Source organism: Vulpes vulpes, chromosome 10, assembly GCF_048418805.1.
Source record: "Vulpes vulpes isolate BD-2025 chromosome 10, VulVul3, whole genome shotgun sequence".
NCBI lineage: Eukaryota > Metazoa > Chordata > Mammalia > Carnivora > Canidae > Vulpes > Vulpes vulpes.
In genome coordinates, this window is record NC_132789.1 from 60,386,153 (window position 1) to 60,413,827 (window position 27,675).

The 27,675-nt window shown below is 37.5% G+C and overlaps 1 protein-coding gene across 1 annotated transcript in view; it reads left to right on the forward strand.

Moving 5' to 3' along the window:
- OTOGL (otogelin like) overlaps positions 1-27,675 on the forward strand; it is a 133,409-nt gene that overhangs the window by 37,257 nt on the left and 68,477 nt on the right. Inside the window, 10 exon segments of the mRNA XM_025992164.2 lie at positions 286-409; positions 2,033-2,210; positions 5,440-5,564; positions 8,547-8,756; positions 11,240-11,405; positions 12,158-12,232; positions 14,878-14,930; positions 16,481-16,643; positions 20,631-20,738; positions 21,548-21,686. Of these exon segments, the coding sequence (XP_025847949.2) occupies positions 286-409; positions 2,033-2,210; positions 5,440-5,564; positions 8,547-8,756; positions 11,240-11,405; positions 12,158-12,232; positions 14,878-14,930; positions 16,481-16,643; positions 20,631-20,738; positions 21,548-21,686 (1,341 nt within the window).

Here is a 27,675-nt window from a genome sequence, read left to right on the forward strand (position 1 = left end):
AATATAGGCATGTATATGGTACTTAATGTACTATATAAATACATATAAATACATATTTTATTAGTAATGGGGGCATATAAAATAGATTATGTGGTAATTATTATTATATTACTTATACTGAAGCCTTTTACATACCAGAAATTGTTAACTATGTGTACTCTCTTCCCTCTTTCTTCTCCCCTGTCTCTCTCTTGTTTTTCCCCATTCCCCTTTCCCATTATCACTGTCTCTTTCTATGTCTCTATTTCTCTCATTCCTTTAACTGACAATTTGATTTTTTTGCAGAACCTTGGCTTGGTCTGCCTTCAGTCTATAACTCTAATTCTGGATGATGATTTTAACAAACAAGTGACCCTTAGTAGAGGAGGACAAATCCTTACCAGTCCTAACCAAGGCTTCAATCTGAATGGTAAGAAGCAGTGTTGTACTTTCCTTACATTAACAACAGCAATAAAACAAGCTAAATGCAGTCTTTTCCTGCTGACCGACTAACCTAACATTTGAGTATCCAGGTGTTGCCAAACTCTCAGCTAGACACTTCAGAGATGACCATGTTTGGGGGAACTAGAGAACTCAGGTGGCCTAGAGTTTGCAAGAGGAGAGATACAAGCAAACAGCTACTTACATAAAATAGGATAAACTCAAAGGGACTCTGGGGGGCTCAGTGAGTGCAGCTCCCTCAGCCTCAGGCAGGAGTGTGCAGGTGTAGTTAAGTTTTCAAAGCAGAGGATTACCAGGAGGAAGGAGGAGGAGAAAGTGTTCCATGCAAAGCAAGAGGGATAGAACGGTGTGATGTGTTTAGGGGAAACTAACTAGTTTGGTTCCGTGAAAGCCTGGAGAGGATGATGGAGAATGTCCAGCCATGAGAAAAGACACACAGGTGGAGATGAGAGTGGGGAAAGCCTTAGATGCAGGACATCATTATGGGTTTTCTTGTTCCTGCCTGTGTTCCAGCATAGTTATTGTTAATACTCTCACTCCCAGAGATGTCCCAATTTATATTACAAATTACACGGTTATGCTATTCATCGTCATGTTAAGGAGGTTGAACTCTATATGAAATTGAAATTGAATATGAACTTATCACTGTTTGACCATTCTTTTTTTTTTTTTGACCATTCTTATGTACAAAGATAACAGTCTCCTGTGGTTTAACCAAATAAATATTAAGTTTTAATGAGAAAACTGATGCAGTCTCTCTCTCTCTCTCTTTTTTGTGAACTACTATAGCAACCATGCGGAAATGGCTCTAAGAGATGCTAGCAGGAAACATGGGGAGTAGTTAGGATAATACTGAAGTAGGGCATGCAGAGAAGGAGGAGGAACTGATGTGAGGCAGTGATGGTGGAAATGGAAAGAAAACAGAAAAATTATTTAGGAAAAAAATCTGGTGACAGATTGGCTTTGAGCTAGTTGGGGAAGGGGGACAAAGTGATCAAAGAATGATTCTCAGCTTTCTGGTGACCAGATTGATGGCAGAAATTCTGGTGAGGAGACAGGAGGGACACCTGTGCTGGCAAAAGTCATTAGTTCAGACTCAAACACAAGTTTCTTGTCTCTAAAGGTATCTTGTAAAATGGCTCCCCTTTTTCCTGACAGTCTGAAGGAAATGGGGCATTTTTTAAGAAAGTGCCACTTCCTTATTGAATCATGACCAGTTTGGGGAAAGTTCACACACACACACACACACACACACACGAAAAAGAGGACAGACTTCAAATACTAAGGACTGTCCCATACCTGCCAAGAGATGCTTGCCAACTAAATTACCTGTGGACATGACGATCCATTAAAAAGATCTGCTGAAGACCCAGAAAGGGAAAAAAGAAAGCATAAGGTGGCAAAAAATTGGCCCTGGAGCACAGAAGCAGGAGCTGGTCTCTCCCTCTCCCTCTCTTTGAAAATGTTTCAAGCTTTTATCTAAATTTTAGTTCCCAGTCTCTTGAAAGAAGAACTCTGGTCTTATATGCTAGCATTTCAGAATACGGCCTATGAGTCTCAAAGCTGATTTATGTATGTTCTTTTCTTGCAGGAATTGTTGAAATTCAAACTCTGTCATCCTTATTTATTCTTCTAAAAACCACATTTGGTTTAAAGATTCTGTTTGCTATAGATGGGGAAAGAATTTATATTCAGCTCACTAGTGCATGGAAAAGAAGAACATTAGGTCTGTGTGGCACTTTTAATGGGAACATAAGGGATGATTTCCTGTAAGTATGATTTCTGTACAGCTAACATGATTTAATGACTAGTAATTTAGAAGATAACAAATTCTCTCATTAAAAACGTTCACTTAACTAATAATAGCTTAGTCATCACTGTTCCAAGAACTTTACATGATCATCTATTTAAATTTTATAGCAATCCCTTGATGAGTAGCTCTGTTTTATAGATAAAGCAACTCACTGAGGCCCCAAAGTGGCCGTGAATAGCTTGAAGTCATTTAGCTCAAATATGGTGGAGCTGGGCTTTGAATTTGGGTGGTGTGACTCAGAGTCCATGGGCTGAACCACAGACTAACCATCCCTTATTGTCTCTCCTGCCACCTATCAAGCTTAATGATATTTCATTTTTGAACACTCTGCTTTTAAAAAGACTCAATATCATTTGGTATTATGAATGATAGTTATACCTTAAAAATATTTATATCATTTGGTATGAATGATGGCTCTAAAGCAACATTTTGGCATCCAATTTAATTGAATTTTGTGATAGTTGTGTTTCATCAGAAGAAAAGCAGTACAGTACAGTTGTACCCCTTACACTGGCAAAGTGGTGCCACCCACCTGTGAAAAGACCCAGTGTACACTTCAGGATACGTGCTTTGGGCACCTGTTCTCATGCTAAGCACTGTGGGGCAATTTAAGCAGTATCACATGGTTCCCATCCTTAGGCAGATCAGGAGGGGATAGCAGTCTTTCAGAAATAACTAGGTCAAAAAAGAAAGAAAGAAAGAAAGAAAGAAAGAAAGAAAGATAGAAAGAAAGAAAGAAAGAAAGAACGAACTAGGTCAATGCAAGATATTAAACAACTATATATAAAAACACCAAGATAATTTCAAAAAGTTAAATGTTGAACCATGTGGCCATAGCTAGAAGCATAGCCAGGATTTTGAGTAGGTCAATGTGTGGACTGGGTAACCAGAGAACATTTCATGGACAAGCCATTCCTCAAATACCAAATTAAACATTTCCCCTCGAATACTCCATTTTTTTTAAAACACTGCTGCATATTTTTCTTATTTGGGTTTCTTCCCCCTCCTAATCTTTCTGGTGAATCCCTATTTATTGTTCAACCCAATTCAGAATTTTTTGCTTCAAAACATGAGCTCATATCCCATCAGACATGGTTGACTTTGACTTTGTTATCTATGAGAATCTGTCCCTTATCTGTCTGGTTTCCACTTAAAACTGTGAGTTCTTTGAGAGTAAGGATCAAGTCCTCAATCCCTCTGTTCTTAGGAACTAGCATAGAGTTTTATATGCAGTAGATAGTTGAACTGCATGGAGGTAGGGCTTTTAATAGGGCAGCAAGAAGAAAATTTGGATGGGCAAAGAAAGAGAACTGGCATTTAAAAATTTAAATTTCAGAAGATAATTTATTTTATCTTTTTCTCTTCTGTGACTAATTTGGTTTTTTAGGTTATCTAGTTCATTATGTTTCATTTATTTGTAGGTCAGAATCTCGATATCTTTATCACATTCATGAAACAGACTATATTAAGTGGCTTGGCTAAGATGTGCAGAAAAGGAATTTAAGCCTTCTTTCTCCTTTTTGTTTATCAGAATGGGTTAGCAGTCAATGTTTAACAGATGGCAGATCTGTCTGCCTTTTTCTAAGGCACCAGTCTCCTCCATGTATAAACATTCAGGCGTGATAACAGTGCAGGGTAATATTTCAGAGGCAGAGATAAATTTGAACAATGTTTAGCTTTCCAACAAACTAGTTAAAATTCTTTGTTTCATAAAGGTTAATGTGAATCTGCAAACATAGTGAAATGGAAAATATTAATTACTTGAAAATCTTCTTGCAGCAAGTTAAATATGGTGAGCCATAGGGCATTTTATAAAATGAAATATAATAAATAAATGGATCTACATTTTAATTCCCCCTCGTTTTTCTTGTATTTATTCTTTTAAGTCAATTAAATGAAATAAGAGAGCCAATCTCTGAGTCAGTTCCCCCTGGGAACCCTAACTACACCCATCACCTTGACCTATTTTATTGTGCTCCGTAGGGGCGAAGAGGAAAGGAGAGGGAAAGAAGGCAAAGAGCTAGTGCTCTTCAATTTCTCTGAGTCTCTGTGCTCTTGTTTGAACAAAATGAGATTTGCGGTTAGGTGTTTGCTGTAATTCTTTATGGTTCTAGGATGGTTTAATTTTGAGGAATAGGAAAGGGGAAAGGGTGAGGACAAGGGATGAGCGTTGGGGAATGGCTTGTGAAACTCCTTTTTATTCTCCTCTCTCAGCCACGGTGGTGGGAAGCTCCACATAGTCACTAGGGACTGAGGTCACTGGTAACAAAAGCAGTTAATTTATGAGGACAATATAGAGAGCTGAGATAAAGCCTTCTCTGCTATTTGGCCATGATGTTGGGGGCTTTCATTAGTCACAACTTGCTTGGGCAAAGCTTCCCACAGGAGACCTAGTCCAACCTGCTTCTCTAGGTAGTTTGGACAATGTCCAATAAGGATTGTCACTCGCTAAATATTGCTTGATGAGTTCGTAAACCTTGATGGCTGCTGGAGGGGGGCATCCTAGTGTTTGGCTTTGCAATGTTGTGGTTTATAAGCCCGATTTTGAAAGAATAGGTATTTCTCTTCCATTTTGTTTTGCTGAGGAAACTGAAGAAGTGAGCAACCTTGAGGAGGTATGCCTTTTATACCATTTTCCCTCAATTTTCTTTTAGCAGAAAGGATGGTACCTCAGTATTTCAGTCTCGTAATGGAAATGAAATATTGAATCAGACATATAGACTATTTATATTTGGGACACTTGGGTCCCATATATTTGGGTCTCTACCCTCTGCCCGTGTCACTGAGACTACACACACACATTAATGATTTGGTGGTGTGAATGATATTTTGTTAAAACGATGAGAACTGGGTTGGAATCTTGGCTCTGACACTTATCAGCTAAATGACTGTTGATATTTCTCTGAGCTTCTGTTTTGCTTTCTCTTTTAAAGAGAAATTACATTTTCTTCACAAGGCTAAGGTGATTATTAAATAAAACCATGGATGTCCACAATGTGACACATTTTAAAGTCTTAATAACAGGAAGCTAATGCCATGTGTGTTTTAAAAAAATAGAACATTTTAAGCTCTAAGTTCTCTTTGTAAATAAAAAAAAATAGTATTCTCCTTTTTTAGTAATTGGAGACTATGAACAAATGAAAGAAATGGAAGAGACTAAGATGCACGTGACCTTTGCTTTCTAGTTCTCCATCAGGGATGATAGAAGGTACCCCACAACTTCATGCAAATGCTTGGAGAGTTTCCACTACTTGTTTTGCACCTGTTCATGTTCCTATGGTCGACCCCTGTAACATTAATCAACAAAACAGTAAGTCTTTCTTCCTACATGTAAATGTAGAGGAAAGTTCCATGTATTATTGTAATCTTTTTTTTTGTATTACCGTAATCTTATACAATTAGAGAATTAGATATGCCTCTTTATGTAATCTAGGTTATTTTTAAAAGAGCTCCAGAAAATGACTATTTTGACTAATTTGCATTAATAAATGTCCTTATTTTAGGGGTTTACAAATCCCTAAACTCTTCACAGATGTGGGCTGGCATTCTGGAGATTTCAGATTCTTCAAAGGCTAAAGAGAAATCTCTGGAAATACTGTAATAATGCTGTTATAGTCTTGGGATGTTCGACTTCAGGTCCATAGTGTGACAGCTCATGCAGATTCTTCTGTTCCTATCACATTACCAATTCCTACTCAGACAGCATGTTATGGGTTCATAAGCAGGAGCCAGTGATCCAAGGAAGTCTGTGCCATCAAGTGTGCAACAATTTGAGATGGTCATGCTCCAGAGTTCCAATTTGCAATGACAGTGCAACAAACATGCCAAGAATTTTTGGCTGTATTTTTTTTTTACTAAAGCCACAACAAACTATGGGGAAGGCTATTCCATTGATCAATAAAAAAAGAAGACATATATATATATATATATATATATAGTAAAGTCATTGTGAAAAATTAATATGCATGCTTAAATAAACATTTTTATAGTTTTAATTTGTTTAAGTATTTTGGCTAATTTACTGTTTCTATGTAGTTATTTTATTACATATTATTAATATTGGTTGAGTATCCATAAGAACCCAGTACAATCCCTGGATTTTGTAGTGGTTGTTTGGAAGGATTCAGTTAATTATCATATGGTCTTTATTATTAAGTTATAGGTTTCGTGTCCTGGAAAGATGATAGCTTTCAGTGCTGCGGTGTTTTGTCAAAGCTAGCTTCTTTTTATTTTATTTTATTTTTTTTAATTTTAAAGCTAGCTTCTAAACCTGTAGAAGATTGTTAACTCCTGTGACCATTTTTCCCATCTATAATAAGAGGATTAGACTAAAATCTTGTGGTCTCTATAATTCAATACTTCTTAATCTCATTCCCATTTAAGGATACTTTCTCTCCTATTCTGTCCTCAAATTGACTTCCTTCTCCTTCAATTAGTCTTGCTCAGTTTGTTTCTAACTTTCTCAATTCTCTTTGATATTGTAGCAATTTTATTTTTTTTTAGAGTAACACATAAAGGTTACTAAATGATAAATTCAATTTCCTTCTGGTCTTTTATTGATGACCTCTCTTGTTACATGCCATTTTATTTTATATATATATATATAAATATACACATATTTTTATATATGTTATCATTCTTATCCACCTATCTCATGTCTTCTATGACATATATTTTAGATATTATCCTTTTTCACCTTCACCATGACCTATTTTTTTAAGATTTCACAAAGGTAAGTTTAGAAAGATCCCCAATAAAAGGAAAATAGATAAAAAGTCAATAATTCTGATGTGGATTCTGAAGGATATTTTTTCACAAGGATCTTCTTGAGGCACTCTTAATGTTAGTGAGAATATTTTTTGATTTACAAATCCTTAGGGCACACAGTAAAAGCCCCCACTGATATATTCCTTTGTTTTGGAGTTCCTGGGAATTAGAGGAATGCATGCTAACAGAATGCAGTTATAGTCTAAGTTACTTGTTTTCATATATTTATCTGTGGCAATGCAAAATATAATACTCAGATAATTACCATGTATTTCCTTACCAATGATAAATATATTTAAAATATTCAACAAAATAAGTTCAGGTTTTTTTTTTTCCTTTAAATTCCAGTTAGTTAACATACAGGGTAATGTTAGTTTCAGGTGTAGAAATAATTCATCACTTCCATACAACCCTCAGTGTTCATGACAAGTGCCCTCCTTCATACTCATCACCCATTTAACCCACCTCGCCTCCAGCAACTCTCAGTTTGTTCTCTATAGTTAAGAGTCTGTTTCTTGGTTTGTTCCCCCCCCCCATGTCTATTTGTTTTATTTCCTAAACTCCACATATGAGTGAAATCATATGGTATTTGTCTTTCTCTGACTGATGTATTTCACTTAACATAATACTCTCTAGCTCCATCCACATTATTGTAAATGGCAAGACTTCATTCTTTTTAATAGCGGAGTTTATGTGTGTTTTTTTTTTTTAGAAAGATGGAATTTAGATTGCTTTGTCAAACTTGGTTACTTCCATAATTCTATTTGATCACTCATTCTCAAGGGAAAAATCGATAAAATTCAACAAGTGATTACACAGACCTCCCAAAACGGGTTGGTATTATATTTCATGGCCTTTAGCATGTAGTCCAATCCCTAATCTCTATTCATTACTCATTTATTCATGCATTCATAGATTTATTTATCAGACATCATTGAGCTCCTGGTATTTGCCAGACATTGTTCAACGTGCCTTGCACAGACATTGTATTCAATGACTATATGGTAACTGCCGCATTACATTTACCCCAGAGACTTCATTGGAATGAGATGATTCCCAATCCTTCCTGGATAATTTTGAATTCCAGGAAGTTGCCCTAGCATCTACAATCTGGCACCCTTCTTACTGTGTGTGGCTGTCTGGAGATAAGCCTTCCAATACTCACCAATTCTTTATAGCAGAATTGGGGCAATTTTCTGTGAAGGTCCTCAGACAGTTAGGTAATTGACGCCATTTCTATTGACACTTCTATTACTCATATTATTCAGTTATAACACAATACTTCTTTTTTGCCAAAAGATTATTAAATATGGATTAAGTGCTGTCACCAATATTACTAAACGTAAAAACAAACCAGCAAAACAGTATAAATGGAAAATGTTGGCTCCTGTTGAAAATTATATGCAATTTTGTATATTACTAGGAAAGCAAGATGCTTGGATAGTTCTGGAATTTGATACTTAAAGGTATGATCTAGACTAGGAAATGAGGTGCTGATGGTTTTTGTTGTTGTTTTGTCTGTTAGTTGGATACGCAGCACACTGTGATGTTATCCATCAAGAGCTCTTTGCTTCTTGCCACATCTACATTAGCCCTGGGCTGTACTATCAGCTGTGCCGCCATGACGCTTGCAAGTGTGGAAGCACCTGTCTGTGCAATGCTCTTGCCCACTACACCTACCTCTGCAGCCAGCATGGTATTACCATTGATTTCAGAGCTCAGATTTCATTCTGTGGTGAGTATGATAATGGTATGGATAAAGATGATCAGATGACACTTTGGAGATTTTTGTGTAATTACTGCTTTTTTTTTTTTTTTTAAAGAAAGGTCAATATTGCCTAAGTTATCTGGAAGATGATTAAAATGTGCAAACATGAAAAACAAATGAAATGCTTCATTTCTTAAAATTGGAACTATATTGGATAAGACCAATCATTTTTTTTTACTATTTTTATTGTAAGCAAAATTAGAGTTGTAACTGCATCGTTTGAGATATGCAACAGAAATAATGTGAAAAATCTGAAAAAAATTATCATTAAAATATCATATCTAAGTATCAGAAAATATGGAAGAGCATTATGTGAGATGGTGGCATAAGTGATTTGTAGCTAATAGGTACTTTACACAACAGGCAATTATCTCAAGGTCAACCTCATGGCTATGGTGTCTGTTGTCTCATTCATGGTAAGTTGTTTCCTTTCTTTACGTGTTGTATAATTTTTTTATGAGTTAATCTTTATGAGAGCCACCCTTTGCCCCACGCTTGTTAGAATCTTTTATGGCCTGGGTTTCAGGAGCGTCACTCCCCACCTCTCCACCCTCTCCCTGCCACAGATTGCATTAAGCTTTTCCCCGTTGCTGTAGGGTATCACTGGCCAGTTTTGATAGTTAATTTCTCAGCTTGGGCTTTCTAAGACAAAAATATTGTAAATATAAAAGTAATGAAAATCCATACACCAAACTGTACAGGATGTATATCTGGGATTTAATTTCTCAGAGGATACTTTATTTCATCACAGACCCCATGGAATTAGAGAAGCTCTCCTGGCCTCTTCCGGTATTATAGTCAGATTTTCTTCAAGTCCAGGAGTTAGCAAACAACACCCTTGGGCTTCCTATGTTTTTGTAAATAAAGTTTATTGCCCATATGTTTACAGATTGTCTATGGCTGCTTTTGAGCTACAAAGGCAGAGTTGAGTAGTTGTGACAGCGACTGGATGGCCTGCAAAGCTGAGGCCATTTGCCATTTGGCCCTTTACAGAAAAAGTCTGCTGACCTCAGCTGTAGTACATCTCTCAACTGAAGATGGGGCTTTTCTGAGGGTCCAGGTTAAAATTCTCCCAGGTCCTTGCCTTCTGAAGGATCAACTTTCATTTTCCTTTCCCACATGAATTAAATGTGAGGTTCAGGTTTACTGGGACCCATTCTCTTTCTCCTCTCAAGTTTTGGATTTTATTTCCCTCTTCATATCTGATATTTGAGAGATTACCCCTCCACCATTTTTAAAAATGTTTTCTCTAGCATTTTCCTAGGTTTTCTTAAAAGATTTTATTTATTTATTTATTTGAGAGAGAGAGAGAGAGAGAGTCCACAAGCAGGGGGAGGGGCAGAGGGAGGAGAGAATCTTAAGCAGACTCCATGCTGAGCATGGAGCCCAAGGTGGGGGGAGGGAGGACTCAATCCCAGGACTGTGAGATGTGAGATCATGACCTGAGCTGAAATCAAGAGTCAGGCTCTCAACTGACTGAGCCACCCAGCCACCTCTCCAGGTTTTTTTTTTTTTCTTTTTTACAAGTATATTTCTAGATTATTTTAATTTGCCTGCTATAATCAGTTTGGTTGGTCTAAAGAGAAATTGGAAAGGTTTAGAAAAAATTATCGACCTGATTTAAAAAGTGAAAAATAAGAGCTATGGATATGGATATGGATATGGATATGGGTATGGATCAATTAAGCCAACTCTTGCCTTATTTATTGAAGACTTAAAATTTACTTAGATTTCAATAATGTCACGAGCAAGATGATATCAGTATAGCGGTAAATAGGTTTAAAATGTGAGGACAGAAAGTTTCTTTGGACATGCAAAATACTTGAAATATTTAAAAAAATATGGTACAGACTGTTAAAGATTGTTGTGGAATGTCACACTTAAAAACATTTCAAAATAGAAACTGTATACATCTGTTCCACTTCTATTGAGGCAAATGCAGTTGATCCTGAAGAATGGGGGAGTTGGGGCCACTGATTTCCCACCCACACAGTTGAAATTCATGTATTACTTTCGACTCCCCGGGCACTTAACTAACAACTTACTGTTACCCAGAGCCTTACCGATAATATAGTCAATAAACACATCTTTTGTGTATGTATTATATACTATATTCTTGTAACAAAGGAAGCCAGAGTAAAGATAATATTATTAAGAAAATCATAAAGAAGAGAAAGTACATTTACTACTATTCTGTATTTGTTGAAAAAAATCCAAGTATAGTTTACCAACCCACGCAGTTCAAATCCATGCTTTTCAAGGGTCAACCATCATCATTTTATTTGCTTTTTTTTTAATTATTATTTCTCTTATAGGATTCTATAATGTTCTAAGGTTTATTGATGTGATATATCTTTGTCTTTCCTGGCTTCCGTCTGTCATAGACCCATCACCCAGCATTAATACTTTGTGCCCTGTGGCAATCCTCACCTGATGCTCCTTCATCCTAGGGGTCGTGTGCCAGAAGGGCATGCTGTACCACCACTGCGCCTCCTTTTGTCGCCGCTCCTGCGTGTCCCTAGCTGCCCCTGAGCAGTGTAACGACGACTGTGCTGAGGGCTGCAACTGTCCTGAAGGCAAATACTATGAAGACACGCTTCACTTTTGCGTGCCCATGTAAGTCACAGGAGTGGGCTGACAGGATCCGGCATCTCTCTCTGCCCTTATAGTTAAATGGGCTTCCAGGCTTGTTTTGTTTGTTTTTTCAAATTTAATTGACTCAACACCCTTTACTGGAAAATAAACGTTCTCCAAAACGAGTGTGCATATATGCAGAGATGTGCCTGTGAGCTGTGGCCTTAATGTTTCTTGATGTCTTTATTTCCTTATTTTTAACCGTGTACATGTTCACAAGTAGCTGTAGGAACAGCTAAGGAGATGTGATGGTGAATCTCAAAGTTTATTCCTGCTTGTTCTTACCACGTCAAAATTAATAACAAGGCTCATGTTCCACTGTCATGTGCCAAATCTCAGTAGCAGGAGTGTCTATCAGCACTCAGAAATGCCTCAGATCTCATGGGGGGTCAGGGTTTTTGTTTTACACATAGGGCAAAATGATACATCAATTATATTTCTCTGAAGTGCATTCAGGGGCTTTTTCATGATGAAAACCACATAGTCTGTACTGAGACTGACACAGAATCTGTGCTGCAGAAAACATGATCTGAAGATACGCGATACTCCACAGGTAAATGGTTCCTGCCATTCGCAGAACAGGATTGCAGGCAGGCAATGGATTATGTCATCCTTAGTGTGTGCCTTAACATCACCAATATGGAGCATAAGGTCTGCTTGAAATTTAGTGTTTTTAAAAAATTTATATCCTATTTTATTAACTTAACCCTCCCCCCCCCCCCCTTTTTTTGTAGATTTCACTGCCGGTGTCACTATAGGGGCAGCGTGTATCAGCCTGGGGAGCTCATCCCAACACCATCTGGCTTATGGTAGATTTCAATGATGGGGCTTGTACTTGACAACATGTCCTAATATAATTTTTAAACCCAAACTACAAATCTAAATATGACTTTTATAATTTAAGGTGTACGGATAACCTTTATATGGCCTTTTCAACCACATATATATTCCATTTCAGCATGGAATGCCTAACTAAGTCTTACACTCATGACTGCAGAAAACAGTTATGAATTGAGGTATCACACAGCGAAATGGAAGCCCTTTGATGAATTTGGTTCTCAGAAGTACTGCAAGCTGCTGAGGGGTTTTAGTTGGCCTGAACCACGCATATCACATGCCCAAGTCAGGGGACCCCTCCCTAGTGAACTCGATCCTAGCGAGATGACACTTATTCATAGGGTGACACTCCTTCCTGTCCTAACCTATTTGTGGAAAATACAGACACGTCTGTGCAGCAGTCCACATTGATCTTCATCCAACTCCTAATCTCCCTCTTTCAAGTTGCACCACAGGGACCTGCAGATAATAATAGACAGCAGATAATAGTAACGGTAATGATAATAATGATATCTAACCATTACCATGCACGTTTTGCAGTCCTGGTGCAGGCCTAAGGGTTTTACGTTTAATATTCAAACGGTCCCCACCGTTAACCCTAAAAGAGATGGGTACCGTTGCTATAGGCCCTGTTTACAGGTGAGGAAAATGAGGCACAAGCAGTTAAGCAGCTAGGTAATAAGGCTGATTTCCAATTCCAGGAAAGCTGTCTCTGTAGTGCTTGCCCCATCGCCTACCTTGCTCTGCAGCTGATTTTGTGTTTGTGGCAGAAAACTGTTTATGGTCAATTGATCTTTATTGTTATTTCTATTTGCCCCCCTTTCACCCCTCCATCAGGATACCAAGGCCACCAGCTCTCGAATCTTTCTCTAGTAGTTTGTACTACTCGCCAGTTTCCCAAGCTGGAAATTTAGGAATCATTTCGAACTTTTTCCTTCTGCTCAACACTCCTTCCAGCCAGTAAACCCCCAACCCCAGTGGACTTTGCGTTCTGGACATAGGTGAATTCCACTCCTTTGTTCCCATCACTACTCTCTAGCCATGTCTCTCACTGTCTCTTTTCCGGGCCTTTCTACCTGGTTTTCTTGCCTCGAGTCTTGCCCCCCTTCCATTCTACTTAGGTGTTATCTCTCTCTAGAATTTAATGCAATTGGATTTATTTAAGTAAACTTGGCAAAAATGAAGGAACCATCCCACTTCAAGGAGGAAAAAAAAAGTTCTATTAGTGCAGTGAACTCCTGTACCATTCTTCTTTAAAAAAGCTTATATCTCAGAGAGAGAGAGAAAGAGAGAGAATGATTTGGAAGAGCGGGGTCTGTGCCCTGGGATCCGTGTCAGGTCCTCTCCGCCTGCACAGTGTGAGTGAGTCCTACCTCTGCGTGTCATCTCAGGTAACATGATACACATGCACACATTTCGTGTAACATGGCCCTTGTGTGCTGCTAGTCAGCTTCTTCACCTGGGCTCAGATGTAGAACACATGGTCTGGTCCAACGCTGAAGCAAACACTGTTTATGCTGGAGTTGTTGAGAACTGGATAATGTTGTTTCCTATCTTGATTTCTCTTTTTAACTGAGATATAATTAAGTGATATCTTCTTAAGGGCTTTCTGAGATTAATCTAGCTTGATTTGGCTTGCCTTATGCCCTGTATTTAGGTCCTAAGTTGCAAGGAAGATGGGCTTCTACTCTATCTTCAATGCGGCTGCCAATTTTCTAGAATTGGAACCAACCATCTTACTTCCCCCATTTAAGGTCTCTGAGATGAAGTCCTAGCATCTTAATGGAGTTGGCCTTGGCCTCTTTGGCATCTGCATCTCCTGTCACTTCTCGCGTTGCACTTTGTTACACAGAACCCTGTTCCACCACATGTGGCTTTGTACCACATCTCCACTGAGTGTGACAGCTTCCTGCTTTATCCATGTCATAACCTCCATCCATTATTTAAGACTGTCCAGACTTAAAAAAAAAAAAAAAGACTGTCCAGACTTTGCCTTCTTTGACCATCTCAGTTGCCAAGAGATTTTAAGCCATTTCTCTTTGCTTTACTTTCAGTTTTTGCTTGTTGTTTTGTTTTTGTTTTTTTAAAGATTTCATTTATTTATTCATGAAAGACACACACACAGAGAAAGAGAAGCAGAGACAGAGGCAGAGAGAGAAGCAGGCTCCACGCAGGGAGCTCAGTCCCCACACTCCAGGATTACGCCCTGAGCCGAAGGCAGATGCTCAACCCTGAACCACCCAGGCATCCCTCTTTGCTTTACTTTTGTATCTTAAACACATTTCTATATCGTATATGTCACACGGCATAGATTTATTTGTGTGTTTTCCTTTCTTACTAGAATATAAGCACTTGGGTGAAGACTGTGAATTTTGGTTTCTGTGTCCCCTATAGCTTTTGCGGTGCCTCCCACATACATGTCTGATAAAAATTGAACTGAAATAGGTCTCTTCAAATTGAACCTAAGCCAATAACTTATTTGTAAAAAAAAGAATATGTGGAGAAAAATAATATCTGTAAGTGTGCCCCATCAATTTTTGCATAGTCCATTGTTTTTGAAATATAGAAAAAACTGAGATGTGGCCTCATAAATTAACCAGCTGTTTACCTCTACTAGCCAGTGTTCAAATGGGACGGTGAAATGTGAAGAACCAGCCACGCCCTCTACTGGTAAGAGCTAGATAGATGTTTTCCTGAAAGAACACTGCTCTAACACTGTTGCCCTTTTTCTGGAAGCCAGACATCCATCACAGCCCTCCTTGCCAATGTGCATGAATATAGCCTTGGGAATGTTCCTCAACCTGGTGCTCCAGTACTTCCTTATTTTTTTTCACATTGATGATTATACTATTCGTAGGACATCCTGGGGTGAACTTACAAGGCTGCCGAGGGGCAGACTGATGAACCTGGGGATGCCTATAGGCTGCCTACCCCAGAACGGGCGCAGGTGCACGTGCATCCAGGCATCTGTTGAAACCCATTTGTGGAACAGCGATTGGGGAACTACTCTAGATCAGGCATTCTCAGATGTGATGTGTACACAGTCATCTGGGGACCTTGGTAAAACATTAATTCTGATCAGCAGGGTCGGGGATGATGCCCAAGATGCTACATTTCTGCCGATGGCCGAGGTGAGGGCCCTGCCACTGGTTCTTGGACTCTAGGCCTAGCAGCCATCTGCTACACATGGTTTGCAAAATGACATCTACCACCATCTCTCTCCAGAATGTTGTTTTACACTTGCTTATCATTCCTGAAAATCCTGTAGAGTACCCTACCTATTATTTGTTTTTACCATTAAAAAGCCTCAAGTTTTTAGTCACTGTGCAGAAGTTCTAGACAAATAACAAACAACACTGCTTTCATTGATTTTAATGGACAGAAAAAGTGGAGGCTGATAAAACTGAGCTATTACCTTGTTATTTATTTGCAGGGCCTTGTATATTATTATAAATTAGCTTTGATTTATATGCCCTGGATTTGCTTTATGATGATTCAAGCATCGAGGCTCCTTTACTGGGTATATTCATGGACCACACACGTATTCAGTAGCAACCCTTGCCTCGCCCTACTCGCTTCAGGGTGGCTTTGAGTAAAAGAGAGGGAAATCCAGGTGGCCGGACTTCTCCCAGCGGACCCCACAAGATTTGATCCCATTGGCCCCAGTAAGGGAACTTATTTAATCCCTGTGAGCACAAAAGCTTTCCGGAAGAAGATGTAGCCCCTACCTTGCCTATAATTATGTCTACTTTTGTACTTCCACACTGTGGTGGGGACTGGTGTAAATAATGACTCAGAGGTGAAGAAAGATCTAAAACTATTGTGTGTTCATTGTAAATACATGGCTTTGTAAGAGTGTGGGCAGGCTATGTTACCCGTCCTCAAAAAATTGAAAGTGTATGTTTGGCTCAATCAAAATACCCTGTTTCTTGACCTCAGAAAATTATATAACCGTTGCTTAGTGATTGCTTTGTGGAGGGCAGCTAAGGTTCTCAAACTCCAAGTAGGTTTTTGCAATTTAGGAGACCAAAGGGAATCGTTCTGGAGAAGGTTTGTACGTTCCTCAACCAAACATTAAGAGTCAGAGCATCATCTAGTAATAACTGGTAAGATATTCTACGGTGAATTCTGTTTTGATGACAAATGCATGTCAGCATGCGTGTTTGTCTGTGGAGCAAATACAAAGTTAAGAGTATTATATCTGTGCCTTTTCCCTGAAGTTCCTGCCTGTCCCGAAGGAAAAGTGTATTTCGACTGCAGATTTCCTGACCCTGAATTACCAGCTGGTGGTGTAAATTGTGAGACCACATGTGCAAACCTGGCCATGAACTTCACTTGTGCCCCATCCTCACCCTGTATAAGTGGCTGTGTTTGTGCTCCAGGGTAAGCCTTTTCTTTTCTTTTTTTTGAAAATATTTAGAATTTGAAAATGCAAGAGCTCTTAAAAATATTATTTACAGAAATGGCTAAAACTGTTCTGACTGGTGGTGAACTCTGAGTTGGTAACTAGAAGACTATGTAATTATTTTGCTATATTCATGTAACATATCACATGCTATCTTTGAAATATTACACATGACGCATAGCAGATGATTAAATATGTCGCAAGTGTTATACATACAGTATCGTTGAAGCATTACAACGAATGGAAGAGAACTCATTTCAGGATGGACTTGGCATTTATCTCCTGGTTTAACTGCAGTTTTGGGAAAGTGAGAGTGAGCCAGTATCCATTTAAAATATCTTTTCTATATTATGGTCGTTGAAGTGAAGTTATAATAGTGAGGCCAAATGCTGTAATTTTTAATTTTTTAATTTTTATCTTTTTGGGATTTTATTTAGTTATTTAGCATGAGTGAGGAGAGGGAAGAGGGGGAGAGGGAGAGGACTTGAAAGACTCTCTAGCAGACTCTGTACTGAGCATGGAGCCTGATGCAGGCTCCCGCAACCCTGAGATCGTGACCTGAGCTGAAACAAAGAGTTGGATGCTTAACCGACTGAGCCCCCCAGGTGTCCTGCCAACTGCTTTACTTAATGGATGTTATGAAAAATATGGGGTGTGGAGGCTACATAGGACAGTGGGGACCAGTGGGAGCTCTGGCTTCAAACACACCAGAGTTCAAGTCCCAGCTCTGCTGATGTTAGCTGGGTAATTTTCCTGCAAATTTCTTTTAAGCCTGTTATGTTTGTGAGCTATGGTGTGTGTGTGTTGGGGGGGAGGGGTGCTCAATCAATATGAATCACTATCTTATAGCAGAATAATATACTCCTGTTTTTGTAAGTTTATTTTACTAGCATGAATGCCTCATCCACAGGGAAGTTAAATACAGAATCTGGTGGCTGTTGGTTTCCCTGCAGGCACATAACATCTGGCCTCACCGGCCCTCCCTCTTCTGGTAGTGAATGGAGGCAGTGCACAGAGAGAGAGGCCACCTGAGGCAAACAGGTCACCCATTCTTCCCCGGTGAACACATTCGCACGGAGGGATTCCTGGGCTCAGTTCCTTTAAACCATGAGCAAAGAAGAGAGAGGTTTTGTAGTTCGTTTCTCAGGAGAGTTGCATTTGTCTAGATGGTCCCCATCTGGAATAGATAAAAGAGCCAAATGACTTGGGACCATACCAATCTCTTTAGAAAGGGAGGAGGCTGAAAGAACAAGTGCCCGCAGGTAGGGGTGTAAAGGCAGGTAGGAATCAGGCCATAGAGCAGATGACATTTTAGTAAAATGAGGAAGACATTTTAGTAAAAAAAGGACAAGGGAAATATAACCTTTATTACAGTAAAATAATTGGAACTGACAACGTTGCTTGATTTGATTTGATTATGACTCAAGGACTCATGGCTGATAAAGCTGCATCCTAATTTTTTTATATGCCTGTGATTAATGCTATTATTTTTTTTTAAAGAATATTTATTTACTATCACCTTTGACTGTTAGTTCAATGATGATTTATTTTTTTCCTGGTTTGGTTTCATTTCAAAAACTACAGAAATTTTTTTCTCACCTTCTCTTATTGTGTTGAAGTAAATATAGCTAGAATTAACTGAGAGGCCTTTGACTGATTTGGAAATAATTTTATTATATAGAACATTCTTTTATAAAGTTGTTCATGGTAATATGATTTGGATTGTCTTCCATATGACTTTGACTGGCTTCTTTTAGGACAATAAGCCTAGTGTCACCTGCTTATGGGGATCCTTGGAGTGACAGCCATTCGTTGAGTATGAAAGATCCTCATAACTTGGTTTAGTAATCACTGTTGGGGTCCCTGGGTGGCTCAGTTGGTTGAGTGTCAGACTTGTGTTTTCAGCTCAGGTTGTGATCTCAGGGTAATTGGGATTGAGGCCCTCAGAATCTCAGCTTTCTCTTTTTAAAGTGTATCTACAAACGTCTAAGGGGTTGAGTATGTGTCATGCACCAGTCAAATGGTGCTAACATTTGGGACACTGTGTTAAGCTACGGGCTGGGGGATACTACTAAAATACATTTATAAGATAACAACAGAATCTACCTTTGGGATTGTCATGAGGATTAGGTGAATTAGTGCTGTATTCTATAGTGGCTGGTCACAGGAAGCACTCAGAAATATTTGTTTTTGCTGTTGTTTTTATTTTCTCTGTGAAATATTTTTTAAAAATATTTTATTTATTTATTCATGAGAGACAGAGACAGTGTTTCACATTCTTTACTATTAACACATTTTAAATGTTTGTGTCTTTTGACATGTTATTTCCTTCCTGAAAGATTATCCCTTTAAAAAGTATCTTAAAATAATATCTATGAATATAAAAACTAAATACCATAATCTCAAAGGAGAATTACCTTTAGAGTATTTTCAAAATATTTTGACATGAAGATTAGATACATATTATATATGATACATATTCTAATACCCTTGATATAAATATATACATATATTTTTCAATATTCCTAAAATCTTCTCTCAAGAGTTTATTTCACAAACAATAATAAAATACTACTAATAAATAAAATTTAAAGTAAAATAATGTAGCTAATATAGTAACTTAAAATAATAAGATAAGCAGCTACTAAAAATAGACCAAATATATGAAGTTCTTTCTGAATTTGCTTTCAAATGTTATAATTCAATGCCATCAAAATTAACATAGAAGTCAGGAATCCTGGATTCTTGCCTCTTCTCTCATAGAAAGGATCCCATATGTTTCTTTCCCTGCTTTCCCTCTCTCAGCTCTTCTAGCACCGCAATGTAATTCCTTATTTAATGTCTGTGTTGTCCACTAGACCTCAAACTCCACTCAGGAAGACCGTGAACATCTTAATGTGTGTGTCCCAACGTCTAGCATGCAGCAGACACTCGATTGTTGAGTAAAGGTGACTCAGTGAACCTATCTCTGTAAGGGCTGCACTATCCCATTTACATTTCTTTCTTTCAGACAAGTGTCCTAGAATCTGTATTTTCTCAGCTCACCTCTCCCACACTTCTCTCCACTTTCCCTGGGCATCACCATTTCTCCTCTGCCTGGAAAGCCCTTCTCTTCCCTGGCTCTACCTGAAAGACTTCTCACCATTTAGGACTCAATTTAATGCACTCTTTTATGTAAAAACCTTTAGGGGGATTCATCGCAATGAACTGCAAGTACTTCATTAAATGTCTCATAGAGGGGTGCCCTGGGGGGCTCAGTGGGTCAAGCATCTGCCTTTGGCTCAGGTTGGGATCCCAGGGTCCTGGGATCCACCCCAGCCTCAGACTCTCTGCTCAGTTGGGAGCCTGCTTCTCCCTCTCCCTCTGCCTGCCACTCCCCCTGCTTGTGCTCTCTCTCTCTCTGACAAACAAACAAACAAACAAACAAAGAAATAATCTTAAAAAAAGAATGGGAAACACTTGATATAATGGCTTTTTATTCAAAACACATCTTAACTAAGTCCTCAGGACTTTACATTTAAGCACCTACTAAGGAGCTTTTGATTGTTCTCTCTGTCCTGCAACAGAAAATGTTATCTATTTCATAATTTATTATTTTATTGAAAAATTGTTAGGTCCCACAGATTTTTTTTAAGTTGCAAATATTGAAAAAAGGGGCCCCCACTTATTCCTTAGGTGTTATTTTTGGAATAGCTCACTTGAAGCAGACCTTTATGCTGCTGTTTCTTTTTCATTGTGCTAAACGATAGCAGAAAGGTTAAAATATTGCATCTGGTCACTTGCCTGGCGTTTTATTTGCCCCTGTGATGTGCAAGGTACTGTGTGAAAAAAGAGGGAGCAAAAGATTAGAACTGCCCCCTCCCTAGGTGAGCTAGGACATGCCTGTGGTAGCTCTAATAAATATAGATGGTTTACTGATTTTCACAAAACAGAAACTAAACAGCATTTACCCCTTCATTTGGAAGAATGGCAGAGCACAAAGGCAAGTGTTATGTCCCTGAAAGCTGTCCGTGTATCTGGAAAGATTGGGAGTACCTCTCAGGAGAAGTGATTGCTACGCCATGTTATACCTGGTAATGAGATCCTTTTATTTCACAAAATTTTTCCCTAAGCAATTGTATTTGTTTCAATCATCTTGTATTTATTCAATGTGACTGACTTCAGCAAAAACAACAACAACAACAACAACAAAAAACCCCAAATCAAGCCCGAGTAAATAAGATTTTCCTAAAGTCATTTAGGAGTTGGTGGAGAGCTATTATCTGCAGGGGAATCATAGCATTATTTTGGGGCAAGTTTGTTCAGCCCAGAAGAAAACTGTAAAATGTGAAAGCTTGAAAATTTAAGAAGAAAAACAATATCTGCAGTTTATAAGAAATTAATAAATGCTCTGAAGAGACGATCACATTTAATACCAGGTCTTCTGTTTGGAAATAAGCTGAAACAGTACCATAAAACAAAATTGAAATGCAATTTCCTTAAAATGTGGGGAAAAAAAATTCCAAGCTCATGAACAAGGTCATGTCTAATATATTTAAACTGATCCCAATATAGGAGATGGCATTATAGGTTTTTTTTTTTTTTTTTTTTGCTCTCATCATGACTGTATTCAATTTTTTATGCTGTCATCTGTTTTCAGATGACCCAAGTACCATTTTTAGGCTTCTTGATTGTGGTGCCTGATAATACATTTAAGCAAAGTGGTAAATCTAAGCCTGATTTCTCAGTGTAATAAATGTTATTGAACCAATTGGCAATATTTATAAGGGCTCTTGGCTCAGTAAATGTTCTTGAATACAAACCTTAAAATGTTTTTATTGCTTGAAAGATGCTAATTAGAGCCAAATGTCTTAGAAAGATAACTGGTGTTATTTTTGGCTAGTGTTTGTCGTCGAGGGATGTTCAATTGCACCTACTATCCGTGCCCAGCCGTGTGCACGATATATGGGGACCGGCACTATCATTCCTTTGATGGGCTGGAATATGACTATATCAGTGATTGTCAGGTATTTTTGATAAAGGTATGTCACATTTACGTACTTATATTTGCACTTGTGTAAAGACTTAATGTAAAAGACAAGTATGTTGATACATGACATCTCAAATCCATATGTCATTAATAAAACCTACAAAAGTTATAGCAATTTTAAACATTTCCTCGGCTCATTCATAAGTTCTATTATCTATAGATGAGGGACTAATTCTTAAACTTGCTGTGCTTCTGTTTTCTCATTTGTAAAATGAGGATAATCATTGTACCTGTCTCTTGCGGTAGTCATTAGGATTAATAAGATATAAATATGTAAAGCTCTTAGTGTGTGATATATAATAAGTGTTCAATAGATGCCAGCCATTTTTATTTTTATTGGCGTAGTTTGGTGAATACAAATATAAGACATTAAACCGTGCATTAGGCAGTATATATTGTTTATGGTTATAGCAATAAAAAGACCTTATTCTTAATTCTAGACATGTGATCTTGATGATATGTTACAGTAAACCTTGGGCTTTGTATACCTGATAAAATCCCTAAAATTTCTCTTATGTTTAATGTGTTTGGATTTTCTTTATAACTAAATTTTATTTAGACATCACTGATCCCAGAATTAAATTTCTAAATGCAAAATGTAAGCTTTAGAAAGAAGTTGGGCAAGAATAAACAAAATAACATCTTTTCTTCCAGCAAAGTAACCTGTGATTATCTTGAATGCATATTTTATTTCTGGGTAAGGCTTTTATTCTATTAAAGGTGTGTGTGATCCTGTTCTTTTATGCACATGTCAACCAAGTAGACACATTCCTATTTTGTATTCGTTCTATTAAATAAAAAAAAAAGAATGGTAAAATCCATTGTGTTCCAAACCTAAACAACGCCAGCTTATGTTTTAAACCATTGAATTTCCCATTTGGTACTATTCTCGGCCTCCATTTAGAAAAATTTTAAGTGTCTTAAAGAATAAATCCTAATCTGTCCAAGAAAATTCAGAAGTTGAGAAGACTGGGATCATGCCTTACATTTCTTTTTCCCTCCCCAAATCATGTGGAGCATTTGGCAAACTAACTACTTATTTGAGCTGCATGCTCTGCTTGGCTTTTCCTGAACCCCTCATTTGTCTTCACAGTAGAGGAATCATAGTGTTTACCAGTCTATTTTAAAACAATGATTGTGTAGAAAGCATTTCAAGTAGAATATTTATCTCAACTCTGATTCTTGGTAAAATGAAAATATGCACTTGTGTTTGATGAATGAACATAGCAACCTTTTTAAAAAAAAAAAAATACAACAAACTGGGTTCTTCACTATAACGGTATCATTCCACTTAGCAGGCAAGAGCCATTGCAGTTTGGCTTTTAGACTTTTATTTTTTTTATTTATTTTTTTTTTTTGCTTTTAGACTTTTAAAACCTGATTCCTATCATCAGTTTAATTTGCTACTATATCCTCCTGTTAAAAATCAATATCCCATGTTCAATTTCAAATTTTAATAAGTTATGCCTATCTGTGTATTTGAGAAGACAGGCCACAGGAAATATTCTTCCAATCTTTTAGTAAGCAATGAAATTTAGATCCCTAATTTAATATCTGGGTTAAGATTTGTTTTTAGGGTTCAAGTAGTAAGATTAAGATATGAAGAACATTAAAAGTTTAAGTTTTCAAGTTCTAGAATTGTGTCTTTTTTTCCTGCCAAAGCAGAAGTATTCTCTTTTTGTACGTCAACGATGTTCTTTAAAAAAAGAAAGTGTTTACAAAAGATAGACTTCAGAATGTAACTTTCACTGAATTGAATTGGTAATTAAAGAGAAGAAAATCTATTATTTTTTTATGAAGTTTTTATTTTATTTTATTTTATTTTTTATTTTTTATTCATGTCAGACAAAGAGAGAGAGAGGCAGAGACATAGGCAGAGGGAGAAGCAGGTTCCATTCAGGGATCCCAAAGCAGGACTCGATCCCAGGACCCTGGGCAGAGGCTCAACTACTGAGCCACCCAGGTGCCCAAGAAAATCTATTATTAATAATTATGTACAATTATACTAGAGAATTATTTACTACATTGTACTGGACATTTTATTGACAATTAATAAAACCAGAATCATGCCCCAAAATAATGAGGATAGTTGGATCAACATATACTTGGTAAGCCAAGAAATATTTTATTTGATCATGGGATGGATAATTATTTCCTATCAAAGATAAATTAGTGATTAACAATGCAACTTAATGTAATGGTTTTGAAATCTTTTCATGCCAGATAGTAAATTTCTCAATGCTTGGGTTTTTTTTTTTTTCCTGCTTTAATTTTTCTTCAACGATTTTTTTTGTTTGTTTGGTTTAGTTTGGTTTCTGTTTCTGTTTCTTTGCTTACTCCACATGCTTAGCTTTCCTGTGGCGGAGTCTTCTCTTTTGGGGAAAGAATCCACATTTCCTCTGAGAAGGAGAGAATTACTGCCAGCACCATTCATTTACTTGCTACTTTTTCAGTGACAGGAATAATTTCTGTAAAGCACAGATTCAATTCTTTCTTTCTTATCAAACAGCTCTCTTTCCTCCTGCCTTGATTACAAATTCTAGGTTTTATTTTTGTTATTTATAACACATTTTTATCTGGTGAAACTGATTTCTTTGAGCCTTAACGTGGACCTAGTAATGTCATTTATAAACATGTCTCTTCATTTGCCAGTTGGATTTATAACAATTAATACTTATTCAACATGAATTTATAAGTAAATTGACCCTCACATTTAAAGAGGTATTAATGTCCTTTTTTTTTTCATCTCTGGAGTTTTAAGTGTAATCTAACTTTAGGTACAAATAAGTACTTAACACATCTTTGCTGATGCTGGTCAAACTTTAAAAATTCAGGTTCTCCGATATTTTATCATTTTGGAGGCTTTTTACCCTTTACTATAAATAGCACATGGAATATATAGTATGTTGTGTTTTAAGTAGGTTGAAGCAGGTTTAAGACAAAGGTATAACTGTATATGCAGAGATAAGACTTGTTTAACAGTAAAAAGAGATAAGAAAACAAACGACATCTCAACCTAGACTGTAAGCTAAGAGAAAAAGAGAGAACACTGGATGTCTTCAGCAAAAATAGGAAATATATTCCAACAGCCAGATTTCAGAGCCAAACTCTACTTCTATTAATCTATGGCAAGTCCCAATCACTGCTCTATTTCTTCTTATAATTTGTTCCAGTTTAGGTTTTACAACATTGTCTTCAGGTGAGATCTCAAATGTTTAGCGTTCTCCTTAAGCCTCTGAAAACCCTTCTAATTTCATCAGTCTCCAATTCCAAACTTTGTATCATTTGTCCCATGAATATTTCTGGTGTGCCTTCTATGTGTCAGGCCCTATGCTGGGAAGTACAAATATGATGACAAGCAGAAATAGATACAGGCCTTGCCTCTGAACCCAAGGCTGCCGGTGGTGGTGGGGGTGGCCAGGTGGAGGACGGTTATAAATCACCTAATCATCAAATGTCAACTGCAAAACTCAATGATGACCTGAATGCAAAATCTAATTAAACTTTTAAAAGCTTATCTTCTTTTTTCCTTTGAGGTAGCTTGTGCTTTGTAATTCTATTGCCTCTGCCTTGTCTCTGATCTCTCCTCAATATCCTCTGGTGACTCCTTTCTTCAAGAGTTTCTTAAAACACTGGGGCTCACAGGTTCAATTTCCGTGTCTCCCTCCTCTGTGAAACTCTAAGGAACAACTGAAGTCCTAAAAAATCAGAGAGTCGATATATAAGTATTTCTTTTAAAAAATGACAAGTACACCATCTTCCACTCACTTTCCCTTCCTCTGGCCATCCTAACAGTGACTGCAAAAATTAGTCTCTATTAAAAAAAATCTCTCCATGTTTTTGACTTTCTGTTTAGCGAGCTCTGATCATCTCCCGTCTTTATTTCCAGTTTAGGCCCATGGAAGGAAAACTGCTCTAAAACTATCTTAAAGTTGTAGACTCAGGAGATAGGCAGCCAATGTAAGATTTTCTCCAAACAATCATCATCTGCATGTATTTCCCATCTCTAAGCCAATCATTGTTAGTCACTGAAATGAGGTTCTTATGGTGGTTTGTCTTCTAGGGACAGTTTTTATTTATATTGTTCCTATGACAACCATGCTGAGGACAAAGGGGTCAGAGGCAGGAAGACAATTTAGACCTTCATTGATAGGACAGTGTATCTTGTCTATATTATGGTGGATATTTTCAACCCATCTCAGTTTTTTATAGTTTCCTGAACATCTTTTTATATCAGGAAAATCAGAAACATGTATGATTAAATTAAACGATATGATAAAAATCTAAAGAAAATTCTCCTCCAGTCCTGATACATTAATGTTGCCAAAATTAAAATGGACATGAAAAATATATTAATTTTATTTCATTTTTAAAATTTCATGAACAAAACTTCATAGATGGCTCTGGTGTATTTTTTTTTTTTAGTCTATTTCAGTAGGAAGATGAAAATCTCAGAGTTTATGGAATTAATTCTGTAAGCGTCTTTTATTTATTTATTTTTTTTAGAGAGAGAGAGAGAGAGAGAGAGAGCAAGCAAGTGGGGTTGGGGAGAGGGGCAGAGGGAGAGAGAGAGAATCTTAAGCAGGCTCCATGCCCAGCACAGAGCCCACATGGGGCTCAGTATCACAACCTTGAGATCATGACCTGAGCTGAAATCAAGAGTTAGATGCTTAACTGACTGAACCACCCAGGTACCCCTGTGTCTTTTCAAAAAATTGGTGTTTAATTAATTTTCTACTTTATCCATATAAGCTAACTCTTAAATATTGTATCCTTGTTGGAAGTTTCAGGCAAGGTGATTGTGATATTTTATCCATAAGATTGATGTCCATTATTCATCTTAGATGTTAAGGTTCAGTATTTACTTTGCTTTGTAATAGTTTACCTACTTAGACAACACACTGTATATATTAAAACCTTCTGAAACATTCAATAGCACAATAATAGCTATTGTAATAGCACAGTAATTTTTTTTTACCTTTCTCTCTTCCTTTTTTTGTTTGTTTCTTTCTTAAATATTTAAATTTACACTCTACGCTAGGAGCTGTTAAGGGTACAATTATTAAGACATTAGCTTCACCCTCAATTGTTTTATGTTTGAGAGAGTCATTAATACACAAGAAGCTAGAAGGTTGGGATAAATGAAAGCTCTCTTATGGGAATGTAACTTATTTTGACTAGAGAAATAGCAACAGGAAAGTTTCCTGGAAGGGGGAGGAATTGGTACTAGACTATTTCACCCCATTACAACCCATTTCTTTTTCAGTGTATTTCCAGGTAGATTTCCTTGGTAATGAAGCACCTTAGGGTGGTTTTCTTCTCATGGCATTCTGGTTAAATGCCCGCTATTTCAGGGAACCAAGAGTAAGTGGTCCTGGTGGTAATCTATGTACAAAACCCTAAGGGAAATACCATCCCAAGGAGGACTTTGAATAAGTCACAAAGGTAACAATTGAAAGATGGTTTTGACTCCCAGGCAGCAGGAATTCTTTGATGCTCTGATGTCATTTGTGCAACTCGGACAATCTCCGTGTGACTGCTCTATTCTCTTCTTTCTCAGGCTTGCTTATATAACTCTCTTTTTTGTGTCCTTCACCTTTGCATCAGTTCAGTCATTGTTTCTGCTTCCATATTTTTTTTTAAGATTTTACTTATTTATTCATGAGACACACACACACACACACACAGAGGCAGAGACACAGGCAGAGGGAGAAGCAGGCTCCATGCAGGGAGCCCGACGTGGGGCTGGATCCCAGGTCTCCAGGATCAGGCCCTGGGCTGAAGGCGGTGCTAAACTGCTGAGCCACCTGGGCTGCCCTCTGCTTCCTTATATTTTATAGGAATTTTATTCCTTTTATTTTAAGCTTGCTCTCTTCAGCCCCACTCTACCTTCTGTCTTCTTTCTATCTATTCACTCTCAAATCTTACTACAGAAAACTTTTAAAAAACCCATTGTTTTCTGGTTCAAGTGTGAGAGATAA